We start from the raw sequence: 16,200 nt of genomic DNA, 5'->3' as shown, positions 1-16,200 counted from the left end.
TAAATTTTTAAAGTTTTTCCTCAAAAGTTAAAATTTGCTGATTTACAAAAATGTCTTTGCTTTCAAAAGTGTTTGAGGTACAAAAATCGTTAATACCTTAAAATGTGCACCCTGAAAAACTTCATCTTTAAGTAAGGCTCCTAATAAAAAATCACAAATAATTTCAAAAATATTTTAAAAAATTTGGAATTTTGCAAAAAAAAACAGAGATACCAAAATCTCTTTATCTGAGTTAATTTTTAAGGTATAATAACGTTTTTTATGTCAAATGCATCATTAGACATTGCCCTTAATTGAACTGAAAGATTTTTAAAAATATCTTTCTTTGGTGGTTGTGAAGTTATGCTAAGAAATGTATATCAAATTGTTCTTCAAAAGTGCAAATTGGCTGATTTACAAAAATGCCTCTGCTTTCAAAAGTATTTGAGGTACAAAAATCGTTAATACCTTAAAATGTGCACCCTGAAAAACTTCATCTTTAAGTAAGGCTCCTAATAAAAAATCACAAATAATTTCAAAAATATTTTAAAAAATTTGGAATTTTGCAAAAAAAAACAGAGATACCAAAATCACTTTAGCTGAGTGAATTTTTTTAGGTATGAAATTTTGGGGTATAATAACGATTTGTATGTTAAATATATCATCAGACATTGCCCTTAATTGAACTGAAAGATTTTTAAAAATATCTTTGGTGGTTGTGAAGTTATAGTAAGAAATGTATGTGACACTGTAAATTTTTCAAGTTTTTCCTCAAAAGTTAAAATTTGCTGATTTACAAAAATGTCTCTGCTTTCAAAAGTGTTTGAGGTACAAAAATCGTTAATACCTTAAAATGTTCATCCTGAAAAACCACATTATTAAGTGAGGCTCTTATTAAAAAATCTTAAATAATTTTGAAAATATCTTAAAAAATTTGGAATTATGCAAAAAAAAACCAGAGATTCCCAAAAGCACTAAGGCTGAGTGAATGACTTCAACTGCCTGGAATAATATGAAAATTTTTTTTCTAAAAAATTTCCTCAATTAAAAACCAATTCCAGGGGCTTGAGAAGTATGAAAAATTGCTTCAACTGCCTGGAATAAAATGACAAATTTATTCAAAAGCCTGGAAGAAATTATACGTTATTTCACATATCTGGAAACCTTGAAAAATATATTTTAAGTCACTGGAAAAATTAATTCCAAGGAAAATAAGGTCAACGGCCTAGAAAATTAACAAAATTATTTTCAATGCCTAAAATAGGATAACGTTCAATGGCCGTTTTTAATTATTAAAGTACTCCTTTGGAATTACTAATTTATTAATATTCACAGAAAAAGGCATCTTTTATCAGAAACCCCCTTTAGTATACTACATGGAACTTCTTTAATTCATGCAGACCATTTAGTGCGTGTTTTTTTAATAATACCAACCACTTTATATACTTTATATACCTGTGAATATCAGGAAGTTCAAAAAAGGATTTGTAATATTTTTTTCTAATTTTTCCTGTTTTTTTTTTTAGATGTTTCATACACATGTTATTCTCTGCCTAATATTTCCAGGTCCTATAGTTCTTTTTTCTGCCTTTTAATTTTGCATTTTATTTACTTGTTTATTATGTGTGTATTCTTCACTTCTTCTGAGACTTTCCATATATATCTGTCATGCCACTGCATTTTTTAAAATTAATGAATAAATGATTATAAAAAAATTGTTGAAATAGTGCATAAAAAAACAGAAAAATATGTCATTTAATTACGCAGTGCATCTTAATATTAATGCCTGGAAGGTTTCATAAGTAACGTGGAATAAAATTAAAAATTTGTTTAAATGCCTGGAAAAAATTATAAATTAATTCACGTACCTGGAAACCGTGAAAAAATCATTTAATATCTCTGGAAAAATTAAAGTTATTTCTAATGCCAATGATTAGATTTGAATTACATTATTATTTAATCGATTTTCTTATGAATATTATTGATTATATTTTAAGTTTTAATTTTATCGCCTCTACATATAGAGAATTATTGGACATCATGAGTATGAGTATTACAAAAAATAACATAATTTATATTTAATACTACAATAATAAATAAAAGAAAAAATTAATTCCTGGACTTGCTACCAATTAAAAAAAAAATCTAACAGGACTCTGAATGGGAAGCTTGGCGCCCAACAATTTATGAGATAAATAAAATGTTCAATGGTTAGTTTAGAGGTGATGCAGATCCTATGCAGCTAAAACAATAGATAGTTCGTAGATTTTTATGTAAATTCTCCAACATTTAAAAGGAGTAAGAAAAGCACTTATAGGGACATGCACAAATGTAATAAGAGGCAAAACTATGATCTTCCATGCACATAATTTATCTGCAATAATTTTTTTTATCAACAAAAAAACATACTGGCATTCGTGCTCTATTTTCCCTATTAATTCTTGCTAAGAATATAATTTAAATAAAAAGCTTTAAAAATAAAGGCATTTATTCAAAAAAAAATACATTTACTTGAATCCTCTCCTACTTGGAAGATCCAAAATATTTATTACTTTTCCGACTTATACTAACCCCACCGCCAGTCAAAGAATTAATTACCGCAGACTTAATCTTGACATCCGAATCAAGTTCTGAATGATTTTCTGTTGTTTCTGTAGAATCTTCTGATATAATAATAAATACCTCCGGTCTATAGCCTCTTTCGTCTGCCACATAACTCACTAAATAAACATTTCCGTTCTCCTTAAACGAGTATTCTCCACTCACTTTAATTATTGGGGTATCTTGAAGCTGAATAACCGCACCTGCCTCTTTTCTCGTTTGACCATCGTTTAACGAATACCTAAAAAATTTTTAATCATATTCCAAGGTGTACAATCTGACATTTAATACGTCATAGATTTATAGAAAAAAAAATGTTTTTGTTTATAACGAAGGTTCTTATTATTTGGTTTATTGCTAAGCAGTGTCCTGTAATTTGTCATGAGGAAACTATCGAGGATAATAATAATGAAGAACCGAAGAGGAAACTTAATGTCGTACTGTTTTTTACCCATGTGGACTTGAAAAATTTTTCGTTGAACCAGGATAGTTTGAGGTCCTTAAATTTTGATCAAAAGAGCAGAGTTAAGGTAAGTGATACAGGATCCAATTATTAATTCTACTATAATTAGGGTTTTTGTTCTCTAGTTCCTGGTGAAAACTAGAGATGCATTTAATAATCATTAAATGCATTTATACAGAAGGCCGGAATTAAATTTTAATTTTTTTTCCAGGCAACTGAGGTCATTTCTCAATTTCTTTTAGGGAGTTGAAACTTTTCTTCTTCTTTCGATCTTTTGTTCAAGCAATTGGGGTCATTTCTTGAATTTTTTCGGGAGTTGAAACAATTTTCCATACTTTTCAAGCTCCTGGAATAATAATTTGTCTTCTTTTCCAGGCAATTGGGTCATTTCCCAAGACTCTATACTCACACTGTATAGTATTTTCTGAGTTCTTATAGGTGAACAAATCTTTATCAGTTGTCTAGGATAGAAGTTACTGATAGAAATATTAGTAACTTGGAAAATTCATTTCAAGCCACTGGAAAAATTATTTCTAAGACCTGAAAAACGGTAAAAAAGATTTTCAATGCTTGGAGTCTGGGATCATGAAAGGTTGAAGCTTGGAAGAGTGAAACAATTATTTTTAATGCCTGAAAAATAGGATAATAACGTCAATTGCCTGGAATAACATTAAAAATTTATCCAAATGCCTGGAAAAATTATAAATTATTTTAAGTACGTGGAACCTTTGAAAAGTTTATTATTGTTAAGGCTTAAGACACGTTAGACATTATTTACAATGCCTGAAAAGCATGGTCAAAAAATAAGGTCAAAGGGGTTGTTTGAAAACTCCTGACCCTTATCGGTTTAAATAATAACTTCTATTAATTATTTTATTGGAATTTAAATTGAGGTTATGTTAACAGATTGATTTTGTCATGCCTTGTGTAAACAGAGTCATATATGATATACGTATATTCTACAGTTTATTAAATAAAAAAAACCTAATTTCCACTTATTTGTGGTAAAAAATGGCACAACTTCTGCTATTTTCCAAGCGATAAAATAGGGTTCTTTTACGTTTTACTGGAAAACCTTAAGGTTATGTGAGAAAAGTGTAAATACAAAAACTATAGATTTTTTTATCACCTATAGTTTTCTTAAAAGGCATTTTCCTCTCAAGCAATTATTTTCTGCAAAAAAAAACATTTTTCATTAACTATACCCTTACCCCCCCACCCACCCCACACAACTTACCAGTAAGAAATTGTTTTCCAAAATCACTGTTTTCCAAAATAATACGCATGAATAACAGTTGGTTTCGTCATCAATATCTAATGTAATAACATAATTTGTTTATTTAAATTTAATATAATTAGATAATATGTATATTAATAACTATATTATTTATATAACAAAAACAGTGCTATTAGATTGAATATTATGGACGAAAAATCATGATTTCTCAACAGAATTTCTTACTGAACAAATGTTTGGGGTGGGTGGGGGGTTAAGGGTTTTGTTGATAAAAAACAATGTTTTGTAGAAAATTTACATTCAATATTTAATTTAATAATACTGTTTATTTAAATTTGTTATAATTTTATATATAAATATTTAGTATAAAAAAAGCGTTATTAGATTGGACAATATGGACGAAAATCAGTGATTTTTAAAAAGAATTTCATCAAATATTTAAAGTGTCAAGTTTAAAAATTAGATACATAAATCCCGTATCAATGTTTTTAAATCCCGAAATTCTCTCCCTTTTGCAAGCGGAATCGTATATGATATACGTATATTCTATAGCCTAACAAATATACCTTGACCATATACGGTTGACACATATACCAAAATTGTTCTTTTAATAGATTTTATAGTTTTTATTCAAAACTGCGATTTAGAAATAGAGTCCAACAACTTTCCTTGGCATTTTATTTTTACATGCTATAAGATCAAAAAGGTTAAACTATAGTTGTGACGACCATATAAAGAATTCATCAATTTTTTATTAAGAGAAAAAGGATTAAAATAAAATACATAATAATGAATCAAACTAGCATTATTAGAGGTTGTTCCTGTAGCAATAAGAGCCTGTAAACCGGTAGTTAATAATAATAATAATAATAATAATAATAATAATAATAATAATAATAAATCATTTTATTGTTCCAATTAATTATGACAATTTTGCAAATACAAAACAAATATATAAATGAAACAAATGGCCTTTATAGTCAGCTTCTTTCCAAAAGGAGAGGCTGTTAAAGCCGTAGAAAAATTTTAAGCCGTACTTACATTTAGTTACCCAAGCCTAATAAAACCCAATACATTAATGAAAAGCTAGATGACTCGGTTCATTATGTTAAGCGGTACAGAGATAGAGAAAAAAAAATTGTATGCATATAATATCTTATTTTCTCTGAAATGCATATAAACGCCCATAAAAACTCATTCACTGAGAAGCTGCTGTCTGATTCTTCTTTTGAAACAGGATAAAGATGTGTTAAAATGAGTAACTTGAAATTTATTTACGGTTGACGCTATGTTATAAGAGAATCCTCTTTTAAAAAGTTCTTTATTGTGCTTGGGAATCATAAGGATGTACTTTCTACGTATATTTATATTACGAACATCAATTTTCCTACTGAGATAGATAGGACACTGAAATTTAATGATGTTATAAAACAGACAAGCCGAGTGCAGTACACGCCTATTGAACATTTACAACCAGCTAAGTTCTTTAAGCTTATGTGATACGTGTTGTCCACGTCTTATGCCACATATTATAAAACGTATGCATGAGTTTTGAACCTTTTGCACTCTCCGAGCCTGTATTGTATCCAAAAAAGGACCATAAACACTATCCGCGAAGTTAAAGTGTGATAGTACAAGTGCGTCACATAGTTCAATTTTGGTTTTCTTTTCTAAGTAATGCCTATGAGGAAAAAGAGATTAAGGGCGCAGTAGGATTTTTTAATACAAGCTGTTATGTGTTCGGTAAATTTTAGTTTAGTGTCACAAATTAAACCCAGGTTTTTAGTGAAATTTAAAAAAAAAATATTAGCATTTCCGATACTTAGACTCAAGATATTTTCACGTAGTTATCATAATAAAGCCACCGATTTCAAGGGGTTCAACCTCAGCATGTGACCCGCGGATACCTCACAAAGCGCCCGAAGATCCGTATTTATTCTAAGGTTAGCCTCTGTCGCATTTTCTGGCTTAAAAGAGTATAAAATTTGAGTGTCGTCGGCATAAAAATGATAATCACAATGGCGAATAGAATTAATAAAATTAGACGTGTAAATTGTAAAAAGAAGGGGGCCCAAGACACTTCCCTGTGGGACACCTGAGTGTAAAGTCATTAAAGCTTGTTTGAAAACTCGTGACCCCAATCGGTTTGAATAATAATTATTTTAAAAAAATTATTGGAATTGAAATTGAGGTTATGTTCAGCCATAATACTTCATTATCTCAATCCCTCAATATTTATAATTTTTTTTAGCATGACACCTTAGAACTGACCGCAAAACCCGATCACAAAGAAGGTTCAGCTTACTGCAAGGACTACTTAAAAAACAGCCTTTTAGCACTCACCAAATACTGCCATACAGTTATGAAAATGAAAACTGGTATAAATCTTCTATTCAGTTTACACAGGTTTACGTACAGGGTGTCCATTTAATACCGCGGTGGTCGATTGCGGCTAAATCTTGAAATGGAAAAAAATTTAATAGAGGTAGTGTTAATTATGTTAGAGAGGCTACTGTTTAAAATTAGTTTGGTTGATACAGGGTGTCCCAAAAAATGGTGCTGCATAATTTGAATTTTTTTTTCCGAAATAGGAGTCTCATTTGACTCTCTCTTTAACCCTAAAATAGTTATTAACCATTTAAAGAAATTTTCACGAATATTATTGTTTTCCTTAAATTTTAATATGTACCATCGACGTTCTTTATATTTTTGAAAAATCTATGTCCTTGGCTAAGTTCATTTTACCATTCGAAATTCCAAAATGTATTTTTTTTTATAGATTGTGATCGATCTCAAAATCGTTACTCAAATAATAATAATTTCAATTCAGTTTTACAAGAATTACATATTTTTTTTTTTACTTGAGAATGATTGGAGTATACTGGAAGGGTGAAGTACAAAAAACAAAGTGGGATAGAAACAGTTTTAAATGAAAAAATCAAATTGGCATTCACCAAGTCGGTTGTAGAAAATCTAAAAATTATAATAAGATAAATAAGAACTTACAAATACCGAAATCGTCCATAGGAAAATACCACAAGAAAAATAATATCACTCCCATCAAGTTCAGTTACATTAAGGATTAACCAAAAACATTTTAAAATTGTTTAAAATATCTACTGTTTTGCTCTAAACACAAATCAACCCTACGTCACAGAATAAACGATCTCACAGAAGCGAAGGCTTACCTTTTTACCGAACCAGTTTTTCGTTTAGGCTCCTCCCATTTACCCCCATTCTAACGGGTACAACTGTCGTCGCCCACGTGGGGTATCGGGTCATAATTAGTGTATTAGTACGAGCGTTAGTGTGTATATTTGCGATATTTTCTAATTTGCCGTTTTTTATTTTATTTTTGTTAAGTAGGTATTACACATTACCTTGTTTTGGAGTTTAACTCTGTGCTCTATGATTTTGTTTTTTCTTTCATTTGTGTTGTGCTAAAAACTTAAAAAAAAACACTAAAATGCCAACTTTTTGTGCGTATAGGGGTTGTTTTGCCAAAAGCATGGCTGGAAAAAGTTTATTTTCGTTTCCTAGGGATATTAGAAGGTGAGCAATAACAATAATAAAAGAAAGTAGGTATAGAAAAGCTACATTATTATGTATTATTCATTATTATTATGGTTGTTTAAAAGCTTTGAAAAGTTCAGAATATTCCCTAATTAATTTGTCGTGCCATGCAAATAAATACAGAATAAACATTATTTAATTTAATAAACATATATGTATATACCTAAACCATATGTATCTATGTATGTGTACATACGTGCAGGTACATAAGATTATACATAGATAAAAATATTAAGGTTGACTTAGGTATACAGTATTTTTATGTGATAAAGAATAATGACTTTAATTTTAAATTATCTGTCTTTTTATGGACTGGTTTATCCATGCAAGTGCATAATATAGTAGTAGTAAAACCCTTAAAAATCTTATATTTTGTTCCAGACTATCATAATGGACGGCGACTATACAACGTATAATACCTTTATAAAATATGGACGTATGTGTGGTACCTACATATTATGTATATAATAATACATACATATATCTTTTTATATATAAATATATAAAAACCGATGATACCTACTCTTAAATGTGTTGTGTTTAAAACATACGAGAAAACACACCTGCGTATAAACCTTCCAGCTAAAAGGCAAATATTATTTACCATTATCATAAAACAACTAACACAAAAATTCCATTCCAAAACAAATTAAAAGCATACTAACCTACACCTCTATCGTGTATCAAAACTGTCAAATAACAATTTTATAAAAATAATAATTATTATAATTATTCTAAAAAGCAAGGACCAATATAAACCTTAACAAAAAAAAATCCTATTTGAAATGTAACTAAATTTTGTAGTTTGCTCCCGTATTATATGAATATAACCATTTTGATTTTAAAAATAAAAGCACTTCGTTCGGTGTATGCGTTTACTACAACTTTACGAGATATCTCAGTGTATTTGCGCCGGGTGCATCTGTCAGTTGGGCTTATAAAAAACTGGTTCACGGATATCAAAGGAGCCGACGCAAGCCTTCGCTTCTGTGAGATCGTTTATTCTGTGCCTACGTGCGAAAGTTCTGCACGAAGCGTAGCAGGCGTAATACATCTAAAAGACTCCGTATTACATGCGCTCCACTATATCTTCCCTAGTTGTGGGTGCAATACGATAAACTTCGAATTTAACACTTTTACACAAGAAGAAATTCAGAGGCGTTAATTCCGGTGACCTAGGAGGCCATCCAGTGTTATGTGTGTCATCCTTGACATTTGCACTTAAGTGAGCTGGTGCACCGTTCAACTGTAGCCACATCTGATGCCTTACAAAGTCGGGAAGATCTTGGGTCCAGCGTGGCAAATCCTCTCTTAAGAAATTTAGAGAACCTCTCTGTATCGTAAAAATGAAAGTTATGTCGGTTCACAATATTATTTCTGTGGAACGTACATTCATTAGTGAAGACCACAAATTTAAATAAAAACCTCGTTTTCTGCTGCTTGATTTTGTGCCAAAAGTTCTTCTGTCAAAATTATTTTCGGCAAGTTCTTGATGTTACTGAGCATGGTAGGCATGATATTTGTTTTTTTTTTAACATTTTTACACGGACGATTTTTGATATTTCTAAGTTGATTTCTTCAGTACTCTATCGTTAAGTTGTCGGTTATTAGGAGATTTTCCTAATGAACTCTTGAAAGTAAAAAAAATAGTTCCCAAGGGATTTGCCGATAACATAAATCATATTTACTAATTCTCGCTCAGTAAACGTCTCGACAGTAATTCATTTTGACACAAATTTACTTAAACATGAATGATAAGTAAACATTTTAATTGGCATACGTCACACAGTAAAGAATAAATGAACAATGGTCAACGTTTTACTTGTAAGAAAAAATTTCTTATTTTTAAATGAGATTTGCGTCAGGGATTATTATTAGTTGTCTTTACTATTATTATTTTATTATCTATTTATTGACCTATTTTCTTACTAAAAAGTGTTCAAAATAGAATTGAACAGAGGGACAGACTGGTCGTCACTCTGATTCCATAAAATATCTATTAAATTGTTTTCTATCGTAAGTGTCGTAATGGCTGTGAAAAAAATATGCCATTGTTCCTTTAAGAATAAATCTAGAGAAAATGATAAGGGTTCAAGGTAAACTTGTTGGTATCAAATTGAAGATAAAAGAATGTTCCATCAAAAAGCGTTACTAGATACAGGGTGTTTTTACATTTAAAAAAAAAAGCGCAAAATTGAATTGAAATTATCATTATTTGAGTAACGATTTTGATCACCCCGTATAAAAAAAAAATAAATTATGGAATTTCGAAAGATAAAATGGACTCTACATAGATTTTTCAAAAATATATAAAACGCCGGTGGTAAATATTAAAATTTAAGTGAAACATACATTTTCGTGAAAATTTCATTAAATGTTTAATAACTAGGCAACGTCGCATTTTAGGAAAAAAACTGTTTTAGGATTAAAGAGAGAGTCAAATGAGACTCCCATTCCGAAAAAAAAATACAGGTGGTTCCACGCTTTTTTTGGGGCAACTTGTATCAACCAAATTAATTTTAAAAAGTAGCGCCTCTAACATAATTAACATTTCCCTTATTTAAGGTTTTTTCCGTTTCAAGGTTTAGCCGCAATCGAGCACCGCGATATCAAATGGACTCCCTGTATAAACATTTATAGCGATAGCATCGGTTTCCAGTAAAGAGATGACCAACGATATCCAAGAACCGGAGGGACCTTACCACATACCGAAGATCCATATGGATGAACCGAGATCAAAAAGATCAGAGGCAAATGCCAACGAGTCAAAACGAAAGGGCGGCGTCGGTATTATTACTGGGGCAAACAGGTAAGGAATTATGTTAAAATTAATCAACACCAAGGAAAATATTACTTAAATAGGCATACAGAAATATTTGAAATAAGACTTAAAAAACGTGATGCGAAAGAAGAAGAGCCCAAGCAAGTGGAAATCGTTGTGGAAGGTGAGGTACCTGAGAAAACCTCTACTGCAAAGTCCTGGGATGTTTTGGATGTGATGAAGCATGTTAGATACTCGTTTTTAGGAAACATGTTGAAAGATAGTATGTTCAATAGGTTGTTGTTATTATAGTATTAATAGCGTGAGCACTTTAGCTTTGAAAAACGATATGAAAGCAGACCAGGACGATTTTGCCGATATTGAGCATATAGGCAAGCAAAAAGAGGACGCGGGACTTTTTAGCATGGTAAAATCAACTTTGGAGGTCTTAAATTCGCCACCAGAAAGCCCGTTTTTATTGGTTATATTTGGTGGACATCTCAGCGCATTGACTAATAAGCAAAGTCCAATTTTTAATAGTATCAAGCATGTGGTCGAAATGACTGATATGAATAATACTTTGATTGCTGTTACAGGTTTGTTTTTATTTTTAAGAGATGTCTAAGTCTGTAATAGGTTCTTGTTCTGAGCACCTACCTGAAGCAGAAATCGACAAGGAAAATGAACAGTGTACTTTCACTATACCGTTGTATGCAAAAGGTCCTAATAGCGATATGCTTTCAGAGTGTAAATTGTTATACGATATCCCGTTAACTGTAAGGAAGATCTTAGAAGTCGAGTGTGGAGGAGGTAAGGAGGTTTATGATAAGGAATTTATTGTTTAAGAGTTATTTGCTTGTTTTAGGTGTACAGCTTGAAATTGAGACACAAGAAACATAGGACAATGTACAAGGGATCCTCATGGGATTCATTTTATAATTCAATTAATAAAATATACTTACTGGAAATTATACGAATTTTCATCTAGCTGATTAACATAATCAACGATCCTTACTGCAGCGGTTTGACCAGTACAAAAAACACCAAGAAAAGTTATCGTAAATAATATGCAATACCACATCTTACTATTTACTGTATGAAACAAACTGATGCTCTTGTAGAATCGGGTTTTATATACTGCAAGGTTGCGTAAAAGTTGCTTTAAGTAAAAAAGACAATTTTGATCTTTTTATTAGGTCAGAATATAAAATGTGTTTCCTGTATATTTTTTTACGCACAGGTTATTAAGTGATTTAAAAAAGAAGAGTCTATTGAATTTGTAAATTTAGAACGTGTTAAATTATCAAGAAAAAAATTAATTTGGATGTGAATAGATATTTTAGGAAAAATATTATTTAGAAAAATTAATTCAAAATCCAAATGCAGTCATAGTAATATAAAAAATTAGGCCTAATCTAACTTGTCTCAATTCTGAACAATTTTCATTACGTACCTTTAAAAGCTTGTGATCAAGAACCTTTAAAAATAATATTATATATAATATGGCGAACTAATCAAATAAAGTAAAATAATTATATACCATGATTAATCGTTTAAATAAACTTAAACGTAAATCCTAATTTGAATTAAGGGATAGAATTTTAAATATAACATTTAACAATAAAACGAAAATAGAGTACAGGGTGTCCCATTTTGGGTACTTTTGCGGGATATCTCCATTATTTTTAGAGATAGAGAGTTGCGGTTTTCGCGACACTGTAAAACTAAAGATGCTGTTAACAAAATTTTTATAGCCCTTTTATTTTTTAAGATACAGGGCATTTTTGAAGTTTTTGCTCAAAAACTATTAATCAAAAAAAAAAATATCTATACCATTAGATTCTACGGAAAAAAATCTATAAGAATAAGTTTTAACTTTTACAAAAACTTTAAAAATAACGGAAAAACGAGGGGGGTCCCAAAATGCAAAAATGCCCTGTATCTTAAAAAATAAAAGGGCTATGAAAGTTTTGTTAACAGCATCTTCAGTTTTACGAAAAAGTAGCACAGCGTCGCGAAAACCACAACTCTCTACCTTTAAAAATAACGGAGATATCCCGCAAAAGTAACCAAAATGGGACACCCTGTACAGTACAGCGCACAGTGGTCTGAAATCCAATATTTCTTGGTAAAACCCCTAAACGTGTGACAATTGAGTCAAATGTACATATCCTAACGTTATTGGGGTCGCTAAATTCAAAAATGATATTTGTTTTTCAAAATTCAAAATGGCGGCCAAATTGTATAAAAAAATAGCGTTTCGAATTAAAATCAACTGTCCTTTACGTTTTCGGGGTCACTGAATTCGAAAATTTGATTTATTTTTTGAAACTCAAAATGGCGGCCGACTCGTATAAAAAACAGCGTTTTAATGTTAAATCAATTTTTATTTACGTTTTCTAGGTCGCCAAATTCGAAAATGATATTAATTTTTTTTAATTCAAAATGGTGGAAACAAATTGATGGAGTTTTTTGCAAAAAACCAGTTTGTATTGTATCGCGACCAGTATTTTACTATAAAACTTGACTAACAACTATCTTACAACAATAATTTCAATCTTATGTATAGTGCCATCTGTCAATTGTTCATGTTTTTGTTTCTTGCACTGGACTGATCACAATCACAATTGTTATTCGTACAAGTTAAAAGAGCAATTGCTTCTGGAAACAAACTTTTACTTCGCTTTGCTTTTGGTATTTACAACCTTGAATTCAATGGATCGGAAGACGCAAGGAGCCGCAGAAAAATTTCTTCCAACGTACTTTCCCGCGAATATTTTCGTGAGAAATGTTCTCTGTATTTTAAAATTTTTTTCTAAATTCAAACCTGTCTCTATGTTAAAAATGAAAAATACTCTAAAAAACTTAAAAAATATTGGTGGTGGTGAATCTGGTATATCAAAACATGTCCTCTGTGATGTCTCTCTTGTGGTTGGTAATAGATTGTTAGATATTATTAATACTTCTTTGTCTAACGGTTTTTTCCCATATGATTAGAAACTGTCTACTGTTGTTCCTGTTCTCAAAGTACAAAACACAAATTTGCATAATGAATTTAGACCCATTAACACGGTACCTGTCTATGAAAAGCTCCTTGAGAATTGTGTTAAGGAACAACTGGTTGAGTTTTGTGATAAAGGCAAAATAATTGTTCCTGGACAGTCGGGATTTCGTGAGCATCATTCTTGTGAATCCGTTGTCTTTAATATTTGTGATGATTTTCTCAAAGCTATCGACTGTGATAATCTTGTTTTAGCGGTATTTTTAGATTTTAAGAGAGCCTTCGAAACGATAGATAGACAAATTTTAATTACCAAACTACAGCAACTAGGAATTAGGGATAATGCTTTGAGTTGGCTTAAGTCGTATGTGTCCAACAAAGTCCAACGTGTAATGTTTAAAAATAGTATATCTCAGTGTGTTTCTGTTAATTATGGTGTGCCTCAAGGAACTTTTTTAGGACCATTTTTGAAAAGTGTAGGGTGGTATTATTTGCAGATGATACAATGGTGTTTATTATAGGCAAAAACTTACAGCAAATGCAAATCGACCTAAATAATGAATTGAATAGTTTATTTGTCTAGCTTTGCACTCACAAATTGTGTTTAAATACAGCTAAATCGAAGTTTTGCATATTTGGCAAAAAGTCACGACTTAATCAAATAGACATGGATAGTGTGAGCATTACTGTAAATGGGGATAGCATTCTTTATGAGAGTGAAATTAAGCATTTGGGTACTATTCTAGATGCCAATTTAAACTTTTGTGCACATGCAGACTACGTCATGCGAAAATTCTCCAAAAAAGTTGGATTTAGCACCAGAGTGGGAAGAAACCTCTCCATGAACACAAAGTTACTTTTGTTTAATAGCATTGCACTTTCGCATTTGCAATATTGCTCCACGTTGTTGCTTAATCTGCCACAATATAAAATACACCAGTTGGAAGTGATACAGAATAGAGCTATGATAAGTGTCCTAAATATGATGTCTGTGACTGAACGTATAAAATTTAATGTCTATTTATTTATATTTAAATTGAAACATCGTTTGTTACCCAGCTATATCTGTGATAAGTTAAAATCGTTTAAAGATAAACACACATACAATACTAAACATCGTCAAGATTTCGCTATAGTGGATAGGTGTAACACTGTTCAGTTACTTAATTCGATTTTATTTAGAGGCTCAATAGAATTTAATAAATTGCCTGTGATAATTAAGATTTGTGATAATGTAAACCGGTTTAGAAGGCTATTGAGAAAACATTTTTTAAATAGGGATAGCTAAGAGTATTTCTATTTTTTTTGTGTTATACATTATATTCTTTTTATGATTTTAGTTATAAATTTTAGTATACCATTTGTGTTGTCCTAGGTTAGGTTTTATTTATATCAATAATTGCTGTGTACGTTTTCTTTTATTACGCTGATCACCACTCTATTATATCTAATGTAGCCCTGTATGTAATGAACTTTTATTGGTTTATTATTATTATTATTGTAGTTTATTTTCTTTGTAGACGTTAGTACTGCTTTATATTATAATTATTTTAATGTATGTAGCTATTCTGTTATTCCGGGGTTCTTGTGCCTCTTCCGATAATTGCGCAATAGGACAAATCGATACAAATCAACGAAAAATCTCGCAGTTTCTGAATAATATTCGTCAAATGCTTTGATATTATAGAACCTATAAGGTAACATGAAAACGTTTGATCAAATTTTCGTCGACGCCGAGAATTTTTGCAGCACCTACTGTGTTTTCAAAAAAACCTCGAGTAGTATTTCGGTCATTTGAATTTCCCATGCCTTGTTTTGATCGGTTAACAAGCAAATGCAGTTGGTTCTTGAAATCAGTCTGAATTTGTTTTTTACGCGCTGTTTTACATCTTCCTTACAAGATTGCCACTGTTTTGTATCCATTTTGTACCCGATATGCAGCAGGCATTCGAAGAACCTTATATCCAACAATGCAAAGTCGACAGTCCATTTGAATGTATTAATTCTGATATCAAATTCAAATTCAACGAGTATAAAAAGCCCCCTTTAGCGCGAATTGGTGTGAATCCAATCTTTTTTTTGAAGAAATGTCCGCCATTGTTGAATTTATTGATGTCAAAATCGAATTTGAGATACAAAGTTTCAAGTAAATCGACCGACAATTCGATTTATAGTCAGATTTCCAGGCGGCTTGAACCACTGTGCGAGTCCAGAAAATATTCGTTTACGGGGTGAGGGGGAAAAAAATGGGAGGTTCTGTCAACGCTATTTCGTACATGATACTTTACACAAAATGAAATTACTGGCGCGATTACAACTAATTTGATACGCAAAGTTTTTACACACAAGGCAGTCAAATTTACACCTTCTTTTACGATAACTCGGAAAATTTTAAACATTATTTTATCAACACATTAATTTTGTACACATCTTCACGATCATTTTAAATGTCGTATGATGATTGTAACACAAATACTCGAATCTGTACAATGATTTTACAGAGCGCTGGAAAACTTAGGTTACCTTTCGAGATACACCGGTCATCAGGTATTCAATAAAATCACCTGACTCTCCAAAATTTAGGA

The 16,200-nt window shown here is 30.9% G+C and overlaps 1 protein-coding gene across 2 annotated transcripts; it reads left to right on the top strand.

Annotated features, from left to right (window-relative positions):
• The first annotated feature begins 2,859 nt into the window (after window positions 1-2,859).
• Window positions 2,860-11,585, top strand: LOC126746005 (uncharacterized). 2 transcript variants are annotated; one of them, XM_050454090.1, is made up of 7 exons: window positions 2,860-3,110; window positions 6,532-6,658; window positions 10,494-10,662; window positions 10,716-10,897; window positions 10,950-11,210; window positions 11,359-11,424; window positions 11,480-11,585. In XM_050454090.1, exons 1-7 carry the CDS (start codon window positions 2,895-2,897, stop codon window positions 11,512-11,514), a joined length of 1,056 nt encoding a protein of 351 aa, XP_050310047.1. In that variant the 5' UTR covers window positions 2,860-2,894; the 3' UTR covers window positions 11,515-11,585. The 2 variants fall into 2 exon arrangements, with proteins under 2 accessions (XP_050310047.1, XP_050310046.1); XM_050454089.1 differs by having other exon boundaries at window positions 11,251-11,424.
• The last annotated feature ends 4,615 nt before the right edge of the window (window positions 11,586-16,200 follow it).

This window comes from Anthonomus grandis, chromosome 16 (assembly GCF_022605725.1).
Source record: "Anthonomus grandis grandis chromosome 16, icAntGran1.3, whole genome shotgun sequence".
Lineage (NCBI taxonomy): Eukaryota > Metazoa > Arthropoda > Insecta > Coleoptera > Curculionidae > Anthonomus > Anthonomus grandis.
This window is presented reverse-complemented; position numbering and strand designations above follow the sequence as displayed.

Excerpts from the sequence above, each read along its gene's own strand:
- LOC126746005 (XM_050454089.1), top strand. The coding sequence starts at position 2,895 with ATGTTTTTGTTTATAACGAAGGTTCTTATTATTTGGTTTATTGCTAAG. Across the intron at positions 6,659-10,493 it reads AGTTATGAAAATGAAAACTG|CGATAGCATCGGTTTCCAGT; the intron begins GTATAAATCTTC and ends AAACATTTATAG. Across the intron at positions 10,898-10,949 it reads AGGAAACATGTTGAAAGATA|CTTTGAAAAACGATATGAAA; the intron begins GTATGTTCAATA and ends TGAGCACTTTAG.